This window comes from Talpa occidentalis, unplaced genomic scaffold (genome assembly GCF_014898055.3).
Source record: "Talpa occidentalis isolate TD23 unplaced genomic scaffold, MPIMG_talOcc4v2.1 talOcc4.11, whole genome shotgun sequence".
NCBI classification, from domain to species: Eukaryota; Metazoa; Chordata; class Mammalia; order Eulipotyphla; family Talpidae; genus Talpa; species Talpa occidentalis.
Genome location: NW_023601104.1, coordinates 101,330,040 through 101,350,237, shown reverse-complemented (window position 1 = coordinate 101,350,237; position 20,198 = coordinate 101,330,040). Strand labels below are relative to the sequence as shown.

General features: G+C 47.8%; 1 protein-coding gene across 7 annotated transcripts in view; it reads right to left on the bottom strand.

Annotated features, from left to right (window-relative positions):
* MARK3 (microtubule affinity regulating kinase 3) overlaps positions 1-20,198 on the bottom strand; it is a 78,134-nt gene that overhangs the window by 19,784 nt on the left and 38,152 nt on the right. For 4 of the 7 annotated variants that reach the window (XM_037504064.2, XM_037504065.2, XM_037504067.2 and 1 more), the window contains exons 4-12: positions 13,904-13,952; positions 11,624-11,689; positions 8,226-8,296; positions 7,559-7,615; positions 4,616-4,852; positions 4,306-4,425; positions 3,679-3,778; positions 3,266-3,378; positions 1,998-2,151 (exon numbers count right to left, since the gene is read on the bottom strand). In XM_037504064.2, the coding sequence (XP_037359961.1) occupies positions 1,998-2,151; positions 3,266-3,378; positions 3,679-3,778; positions 4,306-4,425; positions 4,616-4,852; positions 7,559-7,615; positions 8,226-8,296; positions 11,624-11,689; positions 13,904-13,952 (967 nt within the window). Of the gene's footprint in view, positions 1-1,997; positions 2,152-3,265; positions 3,379-3,678; positions 3,779-4,305; positions 4,426-4,615; positions 4,853-7,558; positions 7,616-8,225; positions 8,297-11,623; positions 11,690-11,942; positions 12,124-13,903; positions 13,953-20,198 lie in introns of those variants that run through there. The other 3 variants (XM_037504066.2, XM_037504070.2, XM_054692825.1) reach the window with 2 other exon arrangements.

The window sequence follows — 20,198 nt, the reverse complement described above, 5'->3', positions numbered from 1 at the left end:
GCACTTCACCTTGACATTTCCCTTCTGCGTCTCTCAAGGTGACCTATGGTCAAGATGGTGCAGCTGTCCTCCAGAAGCCCTTCAGGGGATGCTGCTGTCCGGAGAACTAACCACTCCACGGCCAGCGCAGGCTCATGCAGCACCAACTGCTGCACCTGGCACATCTGAGAGACTTAGACCCTTGTCTGTACAGGAGGCGCCGGCGCCTTCCGGAGAGAACAGCACAGGCTTACAGCTGACTTCTTAAGTCTTAGCTTGGACTTAGCTACAGCGTAATCACCGACTGGGCCAGCAGGCACCTGAGCAGACAGGGAAAGGTAGCACCCCCGGGAAAACACATTCCTCAGGCAAGGAGCAGACAGCAAGTGGGAGGAGGCTCCTGACTGCACCCCCGCTCCCTGGGAGCAGTGCACCCGGGGCGCGCTGGTCAAACAATGGCCCGACAGTGAAAAGCTGCCTGGAGATGCGCAGCCGTGCGGGGCCAGCTGGGAACCAGCGCTCCGGGCACCATCCCGCGAGGCAAGGACGGCCCCAGGCTCGTTGCTCATTCCACAGCAGCGCAGACTTTGTATTTCAGGCCAGTTTAAAGGGAACAGCCATTTTGGGGGCAAAAATGTACACGGCAAATCCCTGAGGCGGGATGGAAAGAGGGCCTGCCTTTCCGCGGGAGAACGGCTAAGCGTCCCGCTCCGCTGTGCTGCGCAACACCCGCCACGAGGCCGCGCGGGGCCAGGCGGGGCGCCGGCGTCCGTCTCCGCAGCGAGGCTGAGTAGCGGGGCTCTCGGGGCCACTGCTGCCCCCACGTACTGTCCCGGTTCTGCTCGGACCACTTACGGGTGAGGCGCGCTCAACCCACGCGAGCAGTCACGTGACCACCCCACCCTTCCTCGGCTCCTCCCCCCCACCCTGCGGCTGGTCGAGAACGTGGTATGAAGGAGTCACACTTTGAGGGGACCCCACTCACAATTCCTTCAGGACCAGCAAAATCTGCTTTTAGTTCTGAGGCGTGTTCCGCAGCCCATGGCCAAGCGGCACAGCTTGTTTTTTACGGAGTCAAACCCCGGGCTCGTGGTGTTTGGGGTCTTAGTTAAGACAGACCACCTCTAGCCCAACTACAAAGTCAGTCATCTCATGTTTTAATATCTTTAGAACCTGGCCGAGATATCTGGTTCCTGAGCCCAAACACCAGAAATTAAAGGAAACATCTGCCATGTGGACATCAGTCGGCTCGGGCGAATAAACAGACAGCTGTAGTCTCTTGATGCCAACAGGGCGGGCTGTCTAAGGCAGAGCGACTGTCCAGCTTGGCAAGCACGCCCTCTAGGGCTCTACACGCCACAGAAGGGTCACTCTGATGGCAAGCCTTTGGGAGGGGCAGGCTATTGGGGAGGGGGACCCCAATAGCCAAGGTGCGGCCAACAACAACACAGGTCAGAACTTTACATCAATTGGGGGGGAGGGGTGCGTGCAGTACTGCACATTCCCCGGGGCTGCACTGCCCAGTGTGGTACCCACCAGCCACTCGTGGCTCTATGAATGTAACTTAATTAAAATTAGATAAAACTGCAAACCACGTCCTCCAGTGCACGACGGCACCCGAGCCTGGTGGCTCCTCCACCGCACAGAGTCCAGCCTGGACGCTACTCACAGACCCCACACACTGGTGCCACGGCCCAAGACTCTAGCAGGCAGTGCTGCTCAAGAAAACAAATCTGATTTGGAGACAAGAACAGGTGTGAACGGGGAACCAGAACAGCAGCAGGGGCCCCAGTGGGTGAAGGGAAGGCTTTCTACCAGCTAGGCCTGCCCCTTACCCCACAAATGCCACAGACTGGACCAAGGAGGGCAGAGCCTGCAGGACAGCTGTGACAGCAATGTCAGGCTGCCATGCAGCTAGGGGCCAGCCCCAGGGTGCCCGAGCAAGACGGTGTCCCAAGGCAAGGGCCTCTGGGGAAGGGTAAATTCCAAGAGCCACACAGGTGCAGCCTCTGACTCACCATGGTCACTGTACCGCCTCTGCTTCTGGCTCGAAGAAACACTTCTCTGTACTTTGTGATGAGGAGACTGGCCAGTGCTGTTGTTGAGGTCACTGCTTGGCCTAACCTTAGCAAGTGAGAGATTGCTGCTAGAACTGGAATCACTAGCATCCAGCTAAGGGAAAATGAGAAAAACAGAGCAAACCACAAGACGAACCCAAATGGTTTATTAGGAAACTAAGCTTCTCACCACACACACACCTCTCTCAATGCTTCACTGAGAGAGCAGAATCTGTGCACAAAAATGATAAACTTGGGGGCCTCTGTGGGGGCGCAGGGGTTAAGTCTCAGGGCTATCAAGCACTGGCAACCACTGGGGCCTGAATGAGACCCCCGACCAGGGAGGTGACCCACATGACGCAGCAGACCTCTCCTGACTCCCCGCTGCTCCCCTCAGCAGTGGGTTTCAGTGGATTCGCCTATTCTGCTCCCCACTGTCTCTAGGGAGTCCACTCACCACCCCCCACCTCTGGCCTACACCCCGGCTTCTGTATGTGTAAATAAACAAACCAACCTTTTAAGGAAAAAGATAAACTCAGGCCAAAGTATTTTTTTCTGACTTCTGGAAAAACTCACGAAAGGACAGGTACTTATGCTATTTTTAGGCCTTTCTTTCTCGAGCTGACGAACTTGTGAGCCTATAGGACATGATGTGAGTCTCAGGAATATTTACTCCCATCTGACGCGCTGTCACGTCTGAGCCATCACAGCCACGGGCGGCTAGTGAAAGTCTGCTCTGGACCAACACCCACCATGAAGGCAATTGCCTTAAGCAGTAGCTCATAATGGTCATGGAAGTCAGACATGCTGTTTGCAGGTACATTGAAAAAATAATACTGGGCGTCCCCGGAGGCGCAGCGGGTTGAGCGCAGCACTGTGAAGCTGTCCACAGCCTCTCTAGCATGGGTTCGATTCCCAGCTGGCCAGGGAGATACCCACATGGCGCAGCAGACTTCTCTTGACTCGCCCGCTGCTCCCCTCAGCAGTGTATTTCAGTCCGTCTGCCTGTTCTGTTCCCCGCTCTGTCTCTGGTGAATCCTCTTACCCTCCCGCGCCTCTGGCCTTGTACCCCAGTGCTTGTATGAAAAAATAAATCTTAAAAAAAAAAAAAAAAAAGAAAAAAATAATATAACTGAATATTGTAGATATTAATAAAGACTAGGAACGTGGTTTACATAAATTCTTTACATAAAGGATATTCTGGCGTTTTTCTCTCCAATTACTCTTACCTCTGATGATTTTCTCCCCAACAACAAGTACGTAGCTGTGATCTCATCATATTTCATTTTACTAAGAGATTCTTGAATTTCTTCTTGTGAATATCCCATTCCCACCATAATATCTAAAAGAAAAGCATAATATAATTTATGTATCTTTGCTCAGGTAAGAAACCACTGTGTTACAGGGTAAAATAATTTCCTTTATTTGACCCAAAAGATCACAGATTTTCTAACATGAACAGCTGGTGTGACTGTCAGTTGCCAAGTACCATCACAGCAGGTAACCCGCAGGTCAGTCCTACACATCACAAAAAGCTGACTCACACAACCTACGAGCACAAGTCACACACATGCACGCACGTCCCCAGGAGTCAGAACAGACACTCCCCACACCACATGGAGGCAGGTGGCAGAGTGATTACCTATTCTTTTCTGGTCTGAGATGTCTAGTTCTGGTTCAACGAACGGTTTAAGTTCATCTTCCTCATGCCCTGCGTTGATCCACCTGTCCTTCATGATTTGCTGAAAGGTAAGCTGTTATTAGCAGCATGAAATTAAACATTCTGATAATCGCAACAGCTGACAAATATATTTTCAACATTTCTTTGATTACAGCTCAGAGAGTAATTTTAAAAAGCGCCAGAACAGCAGTCAATATGGCACACAACCCATGCAAGTTCTAAGAACGCTTTAAAAACCCTCTAGGGCCTCCCCGGTGGCGCAGTGGTTGAGCGCTGGGTTGCGAAGCTGCCCGCAGCCTCTGCAGCGCCGGTTCAATCCCCGGCTGCTCCCCGGCCACTGGAGGAGAGTCCCACATGGCACGCAGACCTCTCCTGCCGCCCGCTGCTCCCCTCAGCAGTGTACTTCGGTCCTTCTGCCTGCTCTGCTCCCCGCTCTGTCTCTGATGAATTCTCTCACCCTCCCACGCTTCTGGCTGTACCCAGTGCTTGTATGTATGTATGTATGTATGTATAAATAAATAAATAAATAAGTAAATCTTTAAAAAAATAAAAACCCTCTAAAGTCACCACTCTCATTTAGGTGATTACCTCGAGTGTGCCTCGTTTTATTGGATTTAGCACCAGGAAACGTTTGAGAAGGTTTTCACAGTCTGTGGACATGTAGAAAGGGATCCTGTATTTCCCTCTTAACACTCTCTCTCTCAGTTCCTTTGGGCAGGTAGAGAGAAAGAAAAAAGTGAGTCAACTTTTAGGTTCAAGAACCCAAAAAGTCCCGCTGAAACCCCTCATGCTAAAATCCTAACCCTTCCAAAAAAAAAAAAAAAAAACTTAACCCTTCCACCTTGTAAAATGCTTTGATCTTTCTGAAGAACATGGCACAAAAGCTTCTTATTTATACCTTTAAGTTCTGACCATCGAAGGGGAGAGAGCCGCTGACCAGGGTGTACAGAATGACCCCGAGGCTCCACACGTCCACTTCTGGCCCATCATACTTCTTGCCCTGGAAGAGCTCGGGGGCTGCATAGGGAGGACTGCCACAAAACGTGTCCAGTTTACTGCCAACAGTAAATTCATTGCTAAAACCAAAGTCAGCTATTTTAATGTTCATATCAGCATCTAACAATAGATTTTCAGCCTAGAGGGAAAACATCAAGACAAAAATGAAATATAACCAAAGTATAATTAGAACTGTGACAGAATCAGGCATTTTATAAGCTTTTATAATGATATGGTCAATTTATCCTAATGAATGAGAAATCATCCCTTCTTGAGACAAATCAGATAAATTGGAAGGTCTACTTTTATATTAACCAGTGCCAGACAAGGTTAATTCTAGCACTGACGCAATCAAATGAAAAACCTTTTAACAGCTTTTTCAATTAAGAGTAACAAGGGCTGGGCCTTCCCAGAGGTGCAGGGGGGTGCGCACAGCGCTGTGAAGCTGTCTGCAGCCTCTGCAGTGCGGGTTTGATCCCAGCCGGCCAGGGAGCTACCCACATGGCACAGCAGACCTCTCTTGTCTCGCCCGCTGCTCCCCTCAGCAGTGTATTTCAGTTCGTCTGCCTGTTCCGTTACCCGCTCTGTCTCTGGTGAATCCTCTCACCCCCTGCACCTCTGGCCTGTACCCCAGTACTTGCATAAATAAAATAAATCTTTAAAAAAAGAAGAGTAACAAAAAACCTAAACCTAAACCAATTCCACCAGTGTGGGATATGGAACTGATCGCCCCTTGAGGAACGCGGGGAGGAGCCACACTGGGGAGTGTGACGCCACACTCACTCCTTGCAGGCCCACACAACTAAGTTTTATAGGTGAGATTTAAAGCTAACTTTGACGATGAAATGCTTGTTCTTTTTAAATAAACGGCTGGCTGCCTGGCTGGCTGCTTTAAGCAGCCTGCTCATTTCCTAGAGGCCAGTGCTAAACTGCTGCACAATGGCTCTCTCCGGGGAGGAATCTCATGCCTCTTCCAAGACACGGTCGCAGTCACCTCCGTGCATCCCCATGGGGCCGGCATGCAGCCGGCATCACCTAGTCTGTAGGCAGAGAATGAAGACCCCAACAGACAAGGTCTTGCCCTCAAGGGGCCCCCAGAGCAGGAGAGACAGCTTCCCTCTGCCGGGCGCTGTGACAGAGGAATGGGCCTGGGGTGGCCTCCCAGGGGTGAGACGGCCCCCGCTGGGAGGAGGCCCCAGCTGCGGTGGCAGTGGGGTGGTGCTGAGCTACTGTGAGCAGAGCCAACAGCCTGAAAACCCAGAAGATAAGAGAGAACACGTTTTGCTGAGGAACGTGACAGCCAGGGAGCGGGAGTGCAAAGGCTGGGGAGTCCCATAGGCCCTGGGGAGAGCGTCTAGGGTTTCGACCCAAGCGCGATGGGGCACCAGGGAGGGTGAGGGTGAGGAAAGGACAGTCCTGTGTGCGCTGTTAAAAGGCCATCCCTGCTGCAATGTGGAGAACAGGCCTGCAGGGAGGGCAAAAGCCAGGCCAGAAGCTCAATCACCCACCCACCACCGAGTAAGAGGCGATGATGCCTGGGCCAGGGTGGCAGCGAGGGGGCTTGAGGAGGCAACCAGGCAGCTGAAGCCAAAGGACCTGGGGAGCAAGCGGATGAAGAATGAGGAACGAGAGCAAATACTCGCGGTAAGGGGAGAGTCGGAGTTATGAACTCGTGGAACATGGGATGCCTGAGGGAGACCTAGGTGAAGGCGTTGTGTTGTCCGGACAGTGGACCCCGGAGGAGAGCCCTGGCCACAGGAATGGATCTGGAGGTCAGCAGCACCCCGGTGGCCACTACAGCTACCCCAGTGGGCGTGAGAGCAGCCAGGGGGCGGGCGCAAGCACGTTGCTGAGAACTGTGTGGGGAAGAAGGGAAGGAACACAGAGTTAAGAGAATCTAGGGACCAGAGGGGCAGGCAAAGATGAGACTGTGAGAAAATAGAAACCGCATTTCAAGAACGGTATTTCACAGGTGCGCCATGAGCGTGTGAGACATGCGTCTCAAAGAGCAAGCAGACCTCTGACTCACGCACAGCTGCTTAGGGGGGAGTCAGGACCCTGACAGGACACGCGGGAGGGAAGCACCAGCCACAGCCACTTCTCAGCAACAAGTGCTGTGCCGGCGGGAAAGCAGACCACGGGGAGTATGTGTGCCACCACTAGGACAAGAATGAAAATGTCCTTTCATGTTTGGAGAAATATGGCTGTTAAGATGAAGAGAGAAAAAGGGTGTGTCACGAAGAGCTGGTCTACAAACACTTGACATGTTTCTGTGAGAAAAGCTAGCAGACAGGATGCAGACAGAGGAGAACAGAGGCGGCCCCACGGCTCTTCGACAAGGGACGGTTCTGAGAGGCGAAGGGTGGGTGCAGGTGCAGCCAAGGTTGGGGCCTGCTGGAAACTGAGGGAGGACCTTCTGTCTGTTTCTATATTCGTCATGAACCAGGAACCGTATCCTATGCCAAGCATGAGGCAGAGGTGGAGGACCGTGGAGAAAGCCTCCAGCAGCCACTGCTGCTCACAGAGGCAGTGCCAACTAGGGAAAAAGAACAGGGTGTCGGCAGCTCTGAGGGAGTGCCAGTGTGAGGTCACTCCTAGAGGCCTCTGTCTGGTGGCGACTTTCCTCCAGGGTCAAAATACGGGCTGCCTCAACTGAAATGTGAAATGCTGTCAACCCCCCTTGTGTTATTTTAGTGAATGTGATTACTGTAACTTGATTAAAAAGACTCGATCATGCGATTTATTCTTTTTCTCATCGTTAACACAATCTACACCTCAGCCGTGTCGCGACCACCAAGAGAAGGGCGTGCGGGCAGGAGAGCGCGCTGGGATGGGCAGCACCCACCTTGAGGTCTCTGTGGACGATCCGCTTCTGATGGCAGTATTGAACCGCGGAGACTATCTGACAGGAGAGAGGCGAGGCTAGTGGTCATGAGCTCGTAATTAAGAGGAAGACACTCACTAGTGCTCATGCATGCAGGTGCTCAGAGAGCACTTGACTATGTGACCTCTAAAAATAATTTTCCTATGCTTTGAACTTTTCAATTTGGAGAAATCCAGGGATGAGGATAAGAATCAAGTCACTTTATGCTTAAAACTTCTCTAAGAAGGGGGTAAAATCAAAGAAAAAGGTAAAGTCATTAAGGGACAAATCTTATTTGGCTTTTGCGTAAGACAAAACTAATATAACAAACATTGGATTGTGATGCTCCAGCTAAAAACTGGCTTTAGTCAATACATCACAGGTGTTTTGAAAGACTAATTTTTTAAGGTTCAAAAACTCAAGTTAAGAATGAGACTAAACCCCAGTTTCAAAGCTAGAAGAGAAGCGATAGCTGCCCGTAGCACAGAGCCTTGGGCATGAGAGGTGCTTTACAGGGACTCTGTTGAACTCAACGTTCAGCCCCTGGTCCAGCCAAGGGAGAGCGTCTCTCTAGTGGCACTCACTGCTAGCTTCTGGGTTTAAGTGAGATAATGTCATTAAATTAATAAACAAAGGGTACATTATATACCTGTCTAAATTTAGCTCTTGCTTCTTTTTCCTTCATTCTTCCATGTGCAACCAAATAGTCAAACACTTCACCTAAAATTGAAAGAAAAAGAGTAATCAGAAGTCCTATGTCTAACATTAATTCTCCCATAAATTGGGGTTCACTTTTGGCAGTGCGCTAGTTTTTACTTGTAAACAGGCATACAGATAAGTAGAAATATGTGGAATTTGAACAAAGCTATCCTTAAGTTTAAACAACAGTCACTTAAGTTCATCAGTAAAATGTTGAAGCTAGAAAAAAGCCTTGAAGTTAAATTCTCATGTTTACATTACACAACTTTTATCTCAAGGCAATGTTTTCGATATGCTTTAATAAAAACTCAGCAATGAAAACAAAGTTAAAATGGACATTACTTGTGTCAAGTCATTCTTTCAATTCTTTACGGTAGGGTTATGACCCCGCCCCCCAAAAAGCTAAATACATTCATATATTCAATAAACATGATCGCGCATCTCCAAAGAGCTGCAGGCTCTGGGCACCGCAGCAGCGGAAGACGCCAAGTCCCTCTTCACATGCCAGTAGCGGAGACAGACAGCAGACAATCACAGAGCAGGCCGGGTGGTGACAACTACTGAGGAGAGAAAACAGGGAACAGGAAATGTGTAAGGTGTGCAAACATTGTGCTCACCTCTAAGAGGGAGTGGACAATGGTGTAATCTGGGAGGAAGAGTCTAGGCAGAGGAAAGAGCAGGAGTCACATGGCTGGAGGAGTGTGGCGGGAGGACAAGCGGAAGTGGCTAGGAGGGGCAAGATCGTGAAGAGTCCTGTGGGCTTTGGCAAGGACGTGGGATTTCCTGTGAGAGGAGAGGCAGAGGAGAGACGCTGAGATGGCTGATGTCAAAGGTCTGCCCCGGCTCCCAGGAGGTGGGGGGCAGGGTCGGGAAGGACAGGGAGACCGCCAGGGAGTCGCGTAATAATCAAGGCAAGCGTGAGGGTGGCTGGGGCTCAAGTGGGAGGGGGCGGGCGTGGAGAGAAGCAGGGGCTCAGAACATGGCGTGAGGGTGAGTGAGGCTGGCAGACAGCTGGCAGGTGGGTTACACAGTAAACTAAACTGAGGTAGAGAAAGGAGACACTTAAAAAATTAATTGGTACTGCCACATGCTTATCAATTTGGAATACAGAAATAGCATCTCTAATCAACAAGAGCTATAATTTTATTGAAGATTATTAATTCAGAAAATTAAAATGTTCTTGTGAAAGAAACATGCCTACGTCATATAAATAAAGACTACTTCCATCAGCTCCGTGGTGACATCTGACTAAAGTATTTTGGTACTTTAAAAAAGCTTGGCTTCAGAATATAATTTAAAAATGTGGAGGGGAAAATCATTCCAAATTGCACATTTCTACCTCTGGTTTTGAAACTTTTAGCCTATACCTCTGAGTAAAATTCAGCAGTGGACGGGCATAAATACTCTCATACTGCGGCGTTGCAGGGCAACCCTCCCAGCAACATTACATACTGTTAATTTACTTTATGAAGAGTTAAGAAGTTAAATGTCAGGTCAGTAAAATGCCAGCATTTTCTAGACATCTGACCTTTCCATTCGCTGGACAGTATACAAGGTCAACACCAATGGTTAATAAAGATAAGCAACTGACAACCAAAGGCCTATGTGTATCACAGAAAACAATTCTGAAGTGAGCTAAACCCGGTAGTTGCTACAGGGTAACCCAGATAAAGTTTAAGTCTGTCAACATAATTTTACATTATTTTTATAAATTCAAATGCGGTCTCAACCTCTTAAAAGATTTCTGGAATCACAAAGTCACACTCACAACTCTTAAGTTATAAACCAAAATTCAACCCAGATTTCTTTTTCCTCATTAAAAATGTATTAGCCCAGATTGAAGCAGCTGAAGGGAAAAGCTGCAACAGCCATTTTCTCAGAGGCAAAGGGCCAAGCCCACCCGGCAGCTTGCGGCTGGATGGAGACCGGGCGGGATAGTGCAGGGAGTCCTGGTCCTGTCCCAGGTGCTGCCACTAAGCAGGGATGGAAGTGCTTACAGCACAACTTTCCAGAGTTTCGGTTTCACATGTGAAAACCAGGAGCTGTCTGGACAGTTTCTGAGCCTGTCTCTAAAAGTCTGCACTTCCATCTAACAACCCCCCAACCCTCCCCACCCCACTGAGATGCTGAGCCAAGCCCGGGACCCCAAGGGAGACGTCAGCGGCTGGTGATGCGCAGGTCGCACAGCCGACGGCTGAGCCCGTCTCAGTCTTTTCCAAAGTCCATTCTTTCTGCTAAACTGGATGCTTTTCAGCTCTGTCTTTGCCCCGTAGAGAGCAGCCACTCTGCCCTGCACCTAGAGAGCAGGGGGACGTGAGCACGCCTGGCTGGCCGGCCAACTGGGACAGGCTACACGGTGTCAGAGTCTGGGCTCCAGGTCTGACAGAGTGACCACAGTGAGACTTCCCAGCCTTAAAGGGGGGGCGGCGGGGTGCTTGAGGTTGGACGGGCAGCCCCTTGCTGCTGGGTCTTGGCATGGAGTCGCCGTGAAGGCCCACAGGAGCGCGCCCACGGACCCCAGGCAAGAGCACATGCGCCTCCCACACCGTGGAGGCTACGCAAGGACAAGGTGCCAGCGCCGCGCTGTGCCGAGCACAGTCAGACCCCACCCCCCTGCTCTTCCTACTACTCCTCAGCTATAAAAATCCCAACAAAATTCTTAAACCACACACAATAATGTAAATATTATTATAACATGCATCACACAGCTAATCAGAATCAGAAAAAGTTGGCGTCACAGGTACGCCTCCTACACGGCCTCCCTCCCCATGACAGGTCTGCATCTTTGACTTTCACCGAAGGCTAACGCACTGGAGCGAGGGTGTGATTCAGTTTTCTGTCTCCAGGTTTTACAGCCCAGGTCAAAATGCTAGTGAGGCAGTAACTACTCCAACAAAACTCCCAGCTACACTGCAGAGTTAACAGGGTATGTCCGCAATAGTTTGTAACTCCAGGAATTCAGGTCCAGCCTGTGTGCTGAGTTTAAGTGCCAGAGGCAGAGAACACACGATGACAAGAAACTCCACAGACGATGAAACTCATGCTGGGTCCAACACTGCGAGTCCAATCGACCTCGACTATGAAATGAGAATCTTTGTTGAAACAAACAAAACAGCCACGTACATGCATTTCAGAACAACGCCTCCTTTTCTATAGTCTCGTAGGCAAATAATTAGTACTTAATCATTTCTGATTGTCAGGACACATTTAAGGACACATTTCTGATTTTCCTCCTCGTGTATTATAACTCTGACGTTAGATGAAACCTTAACCATCGCCCACATAGGGAGTGTGGCGCATGTGCTCCTAGAGGGGAAGAGAAAAAAACCAGATACATAAATTTCTTACCTCCGCTCGCGTACTCCATGATTAGGTAGAGTGTTTTGTCAGTTTCAATTACTTCAAATAACTTCACTGGGAGAAGGGGAGGGAGGGAGAAAAAGAAACAACATCTGTATGCATGTACCACACACTTGTAACTGCAAAAGTAACTTTTTCCTGGTAGAGACTGTAACAGCTACTACAACAGAAAAAATTCTATGAAAGCATATTCCCTCTGGGTGCTCAAAGCTGTACCTTCAAGGCCCCTCAGCCTTCTCTGAAGTGTATCTGTTCCCTCTGTCTCTGACCCGGGCCTACCAGCTAGCTGCCCCTCCCCGCAGCTCACCCTCTGCTCCTCAGCAATCACGGTCGTGACACCCGAACTGAAGGACACCAGGGCCTGCGCCTGCCAGTGTCAGCCCAGCCACCTGTCTCACGGGCTTGAACACTCGAGTCTTAGCCTGAGGCTTGCTCTCCAGGCGACACCCCAACTCTCAGAGCGAGGTTCTCCTGTGACTATGCTGAAGCTGGAGGTGGAAAGTAAAAGGGATGATACTCTGATTAAAAATAACTTTTTAAAAAAATTATTTTCAACGGGTCAGTTGGTGTGGACTTACTACAGCAGTTACAGACAGAAATATTTCAATTACCGCCAACTCGGAAAACCCAAACAAACCCATGTGAAACAGAGACATTTTTAAATGAAAATGAAGTCAATTTCTAAAGCCATCAAATCATTATTTTGCATATCTACTTTATTTTGGTAACATATATTTTAAATTAAATTTCCAAAAAGGGGAAGGAGAGGGAATGCTAGCCTCTTATATTGTGGACCTTTTTTTTTTGGTATGCTTTAATACAGAGTATTAGGACAGAGTACCTATCATAGCAATTTACAAATGTTTGCTGAACTGCAAAATTACTATCACACCATTCCTTGGGTGTGTGTTAAGGCTGTCAAGAAAAATCATTTGAAGATTTTTAAGGTATATGTGCTGGTAAACCATTGACATAAAGTCTTTCTAAAATTTCAATGTAAACATTGGTTTTTCTGGAATATTTTAATCCAATAGGAATTTAAAACTTGAGAAATTTAAATCTTTTATGACAGATATGTTATTTAGTAGTAACTAGAGAGAACTCTGATCAGGGCACAACTCAAGTATTTAAAAAACAAAAATATGTTTCAGTTAGCTATGTCTAGGCAGCCGTGAGAAAGTGGAGTGTGTGTGTATGAAAAGTTACACTTTAAAATCCAAATTTGACTAGCTAATCCCAAGGGTTGAAAAGGTGAAGAAAGGTTTTCTTTCCACTATTATATTCCTTATTAATTTTCTTTTCTCCAAATCTTTCACTGATTCTAAGATTTTTTTTCACTTTTTAACGAAGGTGGCTGACTGGGGAGGTACTTGGCAGCATTCGCTTTCCCAGTAGCATGCAAAGTATTGGTGTCTTCTAAAGGATGGCTAGGGTTAGATTTGATAAAATGAGGGGCAAAAGTTATTTCTCTCCTGTGGTTCCACTTCATCATTCTATACTTTTGCTTCAATAATTCTGACACCAAGCATCACCCCTCCCACCTCCTAAAACTGACTTGGATGGTAAACAGATTCTATTGACTAGCTTAATAGCTATTTCACTCATGAAATAATCTTTCTGGGTTGTTAGTATTACTGTGTACAAAAAAGCACATACATTATTTAATAAATGCTCTATTACGGTATATGCGGGATCCAACATCTTCAAAACAGGAATATTCATACAACAAGGTCCAGATTAAGGGACCTGTGTACAATTATGAGCAGGGCCAGACATGCCCCTGCATCTTGAACCGCCCCTCATGGCACCCAGCACCAGGGTGTGCACAGAGGTGCGCTGTGTAAGTTCCATTAGGTATCAAGTACCCCTTATCTTTTAAAATATTCAGTGTCAGGATTTTCTCAGGCACACAGTCACAACAAGCATTACACTGTTGAAAATAACACTCCGATTATAATTCCCTTGTCTCTGTCTACTAATTAAATACAATCTCTAGCATATCAAAAAACTGAAAATTATAATTACACACATTCCTAATGCACTGACGTCTTAAACTTTAATGCATTTTTAATTTATCTTTTAACCTATCTTTAGTAATCCCAAAAGTTAACACAGTAATTTGTGAGTGAGGGTATATATATATTTTAATTAAAAGTGTGCCCAGACTGGAGGGAGAAATCTCCTATCACTCCTGTGCTCAATTTTGCTTTATGACATACTTTGAAGAATATATTTAGACCCAAATGAATTTAAGAAAGTGGAAAGTACCTATGTTTGGATGGTTTAAAATCTTCATTATTCTTACTTCTCTGAAGAGCTAAAAAACAAACACAAAATCCCCCAACAAGGTTATTAAACATTCTATTCCACTGCTGTAACGGAAATTTAAATGTTCCCTGAGATAGCCATCACTGGCAACGTAGTAGCTTACATCTAAGGCTAACATGGACGCCCGGAGTGACCAGGTGACAAGCGAACTTTGTAGCCTCATTACCAAATGCTTCAGGCTTATCTTATGAAAACAGCAAAGGTCCCAGAGAACGATCATGCCACAAAAGAAATTTTATAAATCAATGATTACACTTAGTCTGATACAGTGTCTAACCAGTAGCTGTCATATCAAACTTTTATTTGGTCTCAATGAACTACTACTTCTAAGAAGATTCTGACCAAGACCACTCAGGGGAGAAGGCGGGTAGTTACCAGGGAGGCTGTGGGGGAAGGTCTCTCTGAAGCAAGCAAATGCGAGATCAAATGCTCACACATGGTGATGTGGTCATGCTAAGCAGCCAGCCTGGCCTCTCAGGACCAAAGAGGACAGGGAGGGGCCTGCCCTCACAGGCGCACCCAGGGGGCCAGGAGATAGGCCGCTGGGTCCAGACTGGCAGAGCAGTCCAGCCCAGCCACATCACACAATAAGGAGAAATAGTAAGTTACTGCGTATAAACACATGCTATGAATTCAGGGGCGCGTCATAGCACCCAGTCATGTCACTGTAAGATCTGAGAAAAGGAGAGAATTTTAGAGGCCATCTTACCCAGCCCTCTTATAAATTAAAAAAAAAAAAAAAAAAAACAAAACACCAGAAAGGCGTCCAAGGACCTGCTCTCTGTCTGTACGGAATGAGGCTGGAACCAGGTGCCTCCACCGTCAGGATGCAGGGCCGCTCTGAGGCAAGGACGTGCCACGTGAGGGTGCTGCACCTCCCCCTGCAGTGACCTTTAGGGCTAATGGCTTTCGCCACGGTCCCTAGGTCCGGCTGGGCAAGGAACCAGCGCGAGGGGAGTACAGTAAAGTTCCCTGAAGACATAGATAAGACAGACACTTATCAAAAGATAAGGACCACCAGGAACCACTACAAGAATACTACTACAAAAAACCTTATCTCGTCTTTCTAGAACTACAAACTTTATTCCCTTATTGTCTTTCTAAACTTCCTTCTTTCTTCTATAAAGGTCATTGGTTGTTAATTAAAAAATCATATGAAATCCTTAAACAAGGCTGACTCAAATAAAACATTACTAAACCCTGTGTAATAATAATAATTAAAATACAGTTTAGGTGAAAAAGTAGTAAAACAAAAAATGCAATTATATAGTTTAAAAACAAAACTAATGGTCTATCTACTTAGGAATGGGGCTGGGTCCAGATGTAAATCACTGCCCTGTCAATGATAAGCTAAACCCATGAGCAAGTGGATTTCGTTGATATTCACTGTTCCTATGCTTTTAGAAAACATATATATACTGGTCACAAACTCAAAGAGAATTACACTCAGATTTACACTCTCTCTTGAAGTGTGTCTGTCTGTCATTTCTTTCGCCGACTCCCTAACCACCCTGCGCATTTCTCTCAACCCTGAGACGGCCTCATCGTCTACTGCCGTACTGGTCTGCGGCATGAGGGCAGTTCAGGGATGAAGAGTGGTGGCACCACCAGGCAAGGAGCACCCGGATCTTGGTTCAGGCCAGAAACCTCGGCTAACATGGTGTCAGATGAGCGTGAGCAACTCTTCTCCCAAGCCCGGAAGCTGCCTGTGTTCAGGCCAACAAGCGCGTGGAGAAGAGCTGTGGCCAAGCTGGCCTTCAGCCTTGAGAACGGCTGCACCTGCCACATCACCCGCTGCACCAGAAAGCTGTCCAGGGCTAGAGCTAACAAGCTCTACACAGGCCTTCAAGTTGCCTCTGGACAGCCCCAGGCACAGCGACCAGGCGCGCAGCAGCCCAGTCATCACACCAGCCAGCACCAAGCTGCAGGTGACTGAGGTCAGCTGCAGGCCCAGGCACAAGCTCCTGGATGCCAGAAAGCCCCATCTCCTGGAGTGGGGCTTCACTCGGTTTAACGCACATGGGACATAGTGTTAGGGGGAAAGGATGTCCTGAGATAATCTCATACAGGCTTTGTGGACTCCACCCCCACTCCAGACTAAAGCCATCAGGACACTGGGAAAGACAAATCCCATCACCACCAAGGGGAGGGTGGCTGGGACCTGAGGGTGGAGTTGGGCAGCCAGGTTGGATATAAAAACCAAACACGTGGGCCTTGCTCTCTCTCTGGCTCGCGATCGCTCGCCTCCTGGCTTCACCGCTCCTGGCTGGCGGCCAACTGAGAGCGCCATTTTGGGATTCCTGATCGGCGGATCGGGTAGGACGCATTTAAAACTTTGTCTCCCACTTTTCTCCCAGAGCTGTACATTTCCTCATTTCCCTTTCCGTTGTAAATAAACCTTTTATTAACCTTTCACGTGTGCCTGCAGTAGAGCATTGATAAGTCCTTTTAAGCGCGCGGGTGAGGACCCACAGTCAGGCACCCCGTTTTGTATCGGGGTTGCTCTACAACAGTTTGGCGCCCAGCGTGGTTTCCAAGTTACACCCGCGGTTGACCAGCCCAAAGTAACATCCCTTGCGTTGGTCACCATAAGCGCACTAGTTCTGCAGGACTAGCAGTATAATATTTGTCTCTAGTCCTGAAAAGTCTGTTTTTTTCCCTGTGCGTACAGCCCTTGTGGGTGTGTTTTGACTCAAATATGGCCTCAACCATGAGCCTATACAGTTTCATCCCTAGCCTGAGTTCTTTCAGTTTCCTTCCGGCCTTGAATTTGAGCAGCCTTCTTCCATTAAATATCACCACCAGTTTCATTAATATAAATAATTTGATGAAGCCTGGTGTATGGCATGTGATTTTACTATTGTATACATACATGGGTGGTTTACAAGCCATCCCTTTACAGACTGTGCTTCTGGGTGGTTTTTTGGTAATATGTGTAAGCGCAGTTTGCTACATTCTTGTTTCTGTGAGAGGTAGAAGTTCTACTTCACATACTGAGAATGTGCAACAACAAATTCAGGCTTTTAACGTGGCCATACAACAACTAAATCAGGTTTTTGATTTAACTATTAAGAGTATAAGGGATGAAAATCGTAATGTTTTTGAGTCAGCTTATCAAAGCATGCTGTATCAAGTGCAACAACAAAATCGGACTTTTGAGTCAGCTTTTAAAGGTATGCAGGACCAGATGCAGGCCGCCCTCCATAAATTAGATATGGCGGAGGCGAAGGCTAGGCTAATGGTGCAGAGAAAGGATAGACCTTCCCCTTTCCATGAGGACAGCCAGCGAGCAGAGTTAGAAGAGGAGGAGCATCATATTTTAAATACTTTAAATACACGAGGACAAAATCCTCTTCCACGTGACAAAGCCCCTCCCGTGCAGACCCCTGAGGCTGCACAGCCTCCACTGCCCTCTGGGGAGGACACTAAAATGGCGTCCCCTCCCCACACTAGACTCGGCACCCATTTTGGCAGGAAGGATCAACCTGAGGCAGGGCAGTTTCCCCTTCGCCAGATGCCAATGGGTGGCTTAAATGAACATGGGAGACCTGCTGGGTACTTTTGGTCGCACCATCCGTTCAGTACTGCGGACCTCCTAAATTGGAGGAGCTCTGTTCCCTCGTACCGGCAGGCTCCTCAGAGGATGGCGAACTTGTTTGCCTCTATCTTTGTCTCCCACCGCCCTAACTGGGCAGATATACAGTCCATGCTGCATACTTTATTAACGCTGGATGAGCAGAGGATGGTATTCAGGAAAGCCAGGGAGGAGGCTGACCGTCTCCACCAACAGGATAGGCAGTCCCCAGAGCCGGAGGTTGTTGTCCCAGAGAGAGATCCTGGATGGGACCCTAACAATGGAGGAACGGCGATGTTGGATCTCTATAAAAAATGCTTATTGGTAGGACTGAAGCAGGGGATCCCCAAACAAAAAAACTTTAACAAAATATTGGAACTCGAGCAAGGAGCTAATGAGGATCCGTCAGAGTTCCTTGAGAGGATTATTCAAACTTACACTAACCACACGGACATAAACCCAGATGCCCCAGAAAATGCTCGTCTGATCACTACGGCTTTCATTACCCATAGTGCCCCAGACATAAAGAAAAAGTTAGCTAAGGTGGACGGCGTCACTGAGATGAGTCCGTCCCAGGTAGTGGACCTGGCATTCAGGGTTTATAATAATAGAGAGCACAGGAGACCGAAACCTGCGACTGTTTTTTTACAAAGAGAACACAGAACAGGGTTTCAAGGAAACAATAATGGACAGAGACGTGAACCCCTAGGAAGAAATCAGTGTGCTTTCTGTAGGGAAGAGGGACATTGGAAGTACAGTTGTCCCAGGTTACAGGGAAGCGGCAGACGCAATAATTATAGAAGGCAGGATAGAAGACAGAGAACCCCAAGACATGATGATTCACGTAGGGGTTACAGGAGGGAATATAGAAGGAGCACACAGAACCAGGAACCAAGGAGAGAGGAAAGAAGACAAATGTTAGCACAGAGTGGAGGCTCAGATGATGACAGGGAATACAGACAGAGAAGGAATCGAGAGCCCAGTACAGAGGACAGGAGACAAATGACAGCACAGGGTAGAGCCTCAGGTGAAGATAGGAGGGAATACAGACAGAGTAGAAGGAATCTAGAACCAAGTGCAGAGGAGAGGAGACAGATGATAGTTCATGGAGAAAGTTCAGATGCAGAATAGGGGTGCCCGGGGGCTCCACTAGATCTAGACAGCCCATTAGAATAACCCCCTCAGAGCCCCGGGTAACCCTCGCTGTGGGGGATCGTCTGATTGATTTCTTGGTGGACACTGGAGCAACATACTCAGTTTTGAATTCGAAATTAACTAAAATGAGCAAAAAGACTGCAGCAGTCATTGGGGTTACAGGGAAGTCACAACAGACACCCTTCCTGCAACCTTTGGAGTGCCGGCTAGGCACCACACAGCTCCAGCACAGCTTCCTATACATGGAAGAGTGTCCAATCCCTCTCCTTGGTCGCGACCTTTTAAGTAAGCTCAACGCACGAATTATATTCTCACCAAAACATCAGAGGCTTCACCTACAGGTGCCTCCAGAGCATGCTCTGCGGTTCCAGATGTTACTTACTCAAGATGTTCCACCGAAAGGTGAAATTTTACCTCCAGAAATTGTTGAAAGAGTAAGTAAATGGGTATGGGCTGATGGAACCCCAGGACGTGCGAAAAATGCGGAGCCTGTAAAAATAGAAGTGATAGAGGGGAGCAGAACCCCGAGGAGGAAGCAATACCCCTTAAAAGAGGAGGCCTTGAGGGGAATTGAGCCAGTATTGAAAAGGTTCCTTCAATCTGGACTCATTCGGCCCTGTCGCTCACCGTATAACACTCCGATTCTGCCAGTGAAGAAACCCCATACAGGCGAGTACCGTTTTGTCCAAGATTTAAGGGCCATTAATGACATTGTTCGGGATTTACATCCCACTGTGCCTAATCCCTACACCTTATTAACTGCCATACCTGGTGACTTTGGGTGGTTTTCGGTATTAGACCTGAAGGATGCCTTTTTCTGTATCCCAATAGATGTCCAGGATCAACCGCTTTTTGCCTTTGAGTGGCAAGACCCTAAGTCCAAGAGCACTCTCCAGTATTGCTGGACTGTGCTTCCACAGGGGTTTAAGAACTCCCCAACTATTTTTGGGGAAATACTGGCCAGGGATCTCAGGAAGGTTCAATTAAACCAGGGCGTCTTGTTGCAATACGTAGATGATTTATTGATTGCAAGTCCAGACTACAAATCTTGTCTGGAAAATACCATAGTGGTACTGAACCACCTGGCAGAATGTGGCTATAAAGTGTCACCCCAAAAGGCACAGATCTGTAAACAAACAGTGACATATTTGGGGTTTGAAATTAGGAAAGGCAGACGGAGCTTGATGACAGAAAGGAAACAAGTAATTTCAGCCCTTAAAGTCCCCAGCAACCGGCGACAGTTGCGTGGATTTTTGGGTATGGCTGGGTTTTGCAGGATTTGGATTCCTAACTTTGGATTAATAGCAAAACCCTTGTACGATGCTCTCAAAGGCCTGGACTCTGAACCTTTGTCTTGGACCTCAGAATGTCAAAAGGCCTTTGAAGAAATAAAAGTAAAGTTGATTTCAGCACCAGCATTAGGGCTTCCAGATCTTAGGAAGCCATTCAAACTTTATGTACATGAGAGACAGGGTGTTGGCCTTGGAGTACTAATCCAATTGTTGG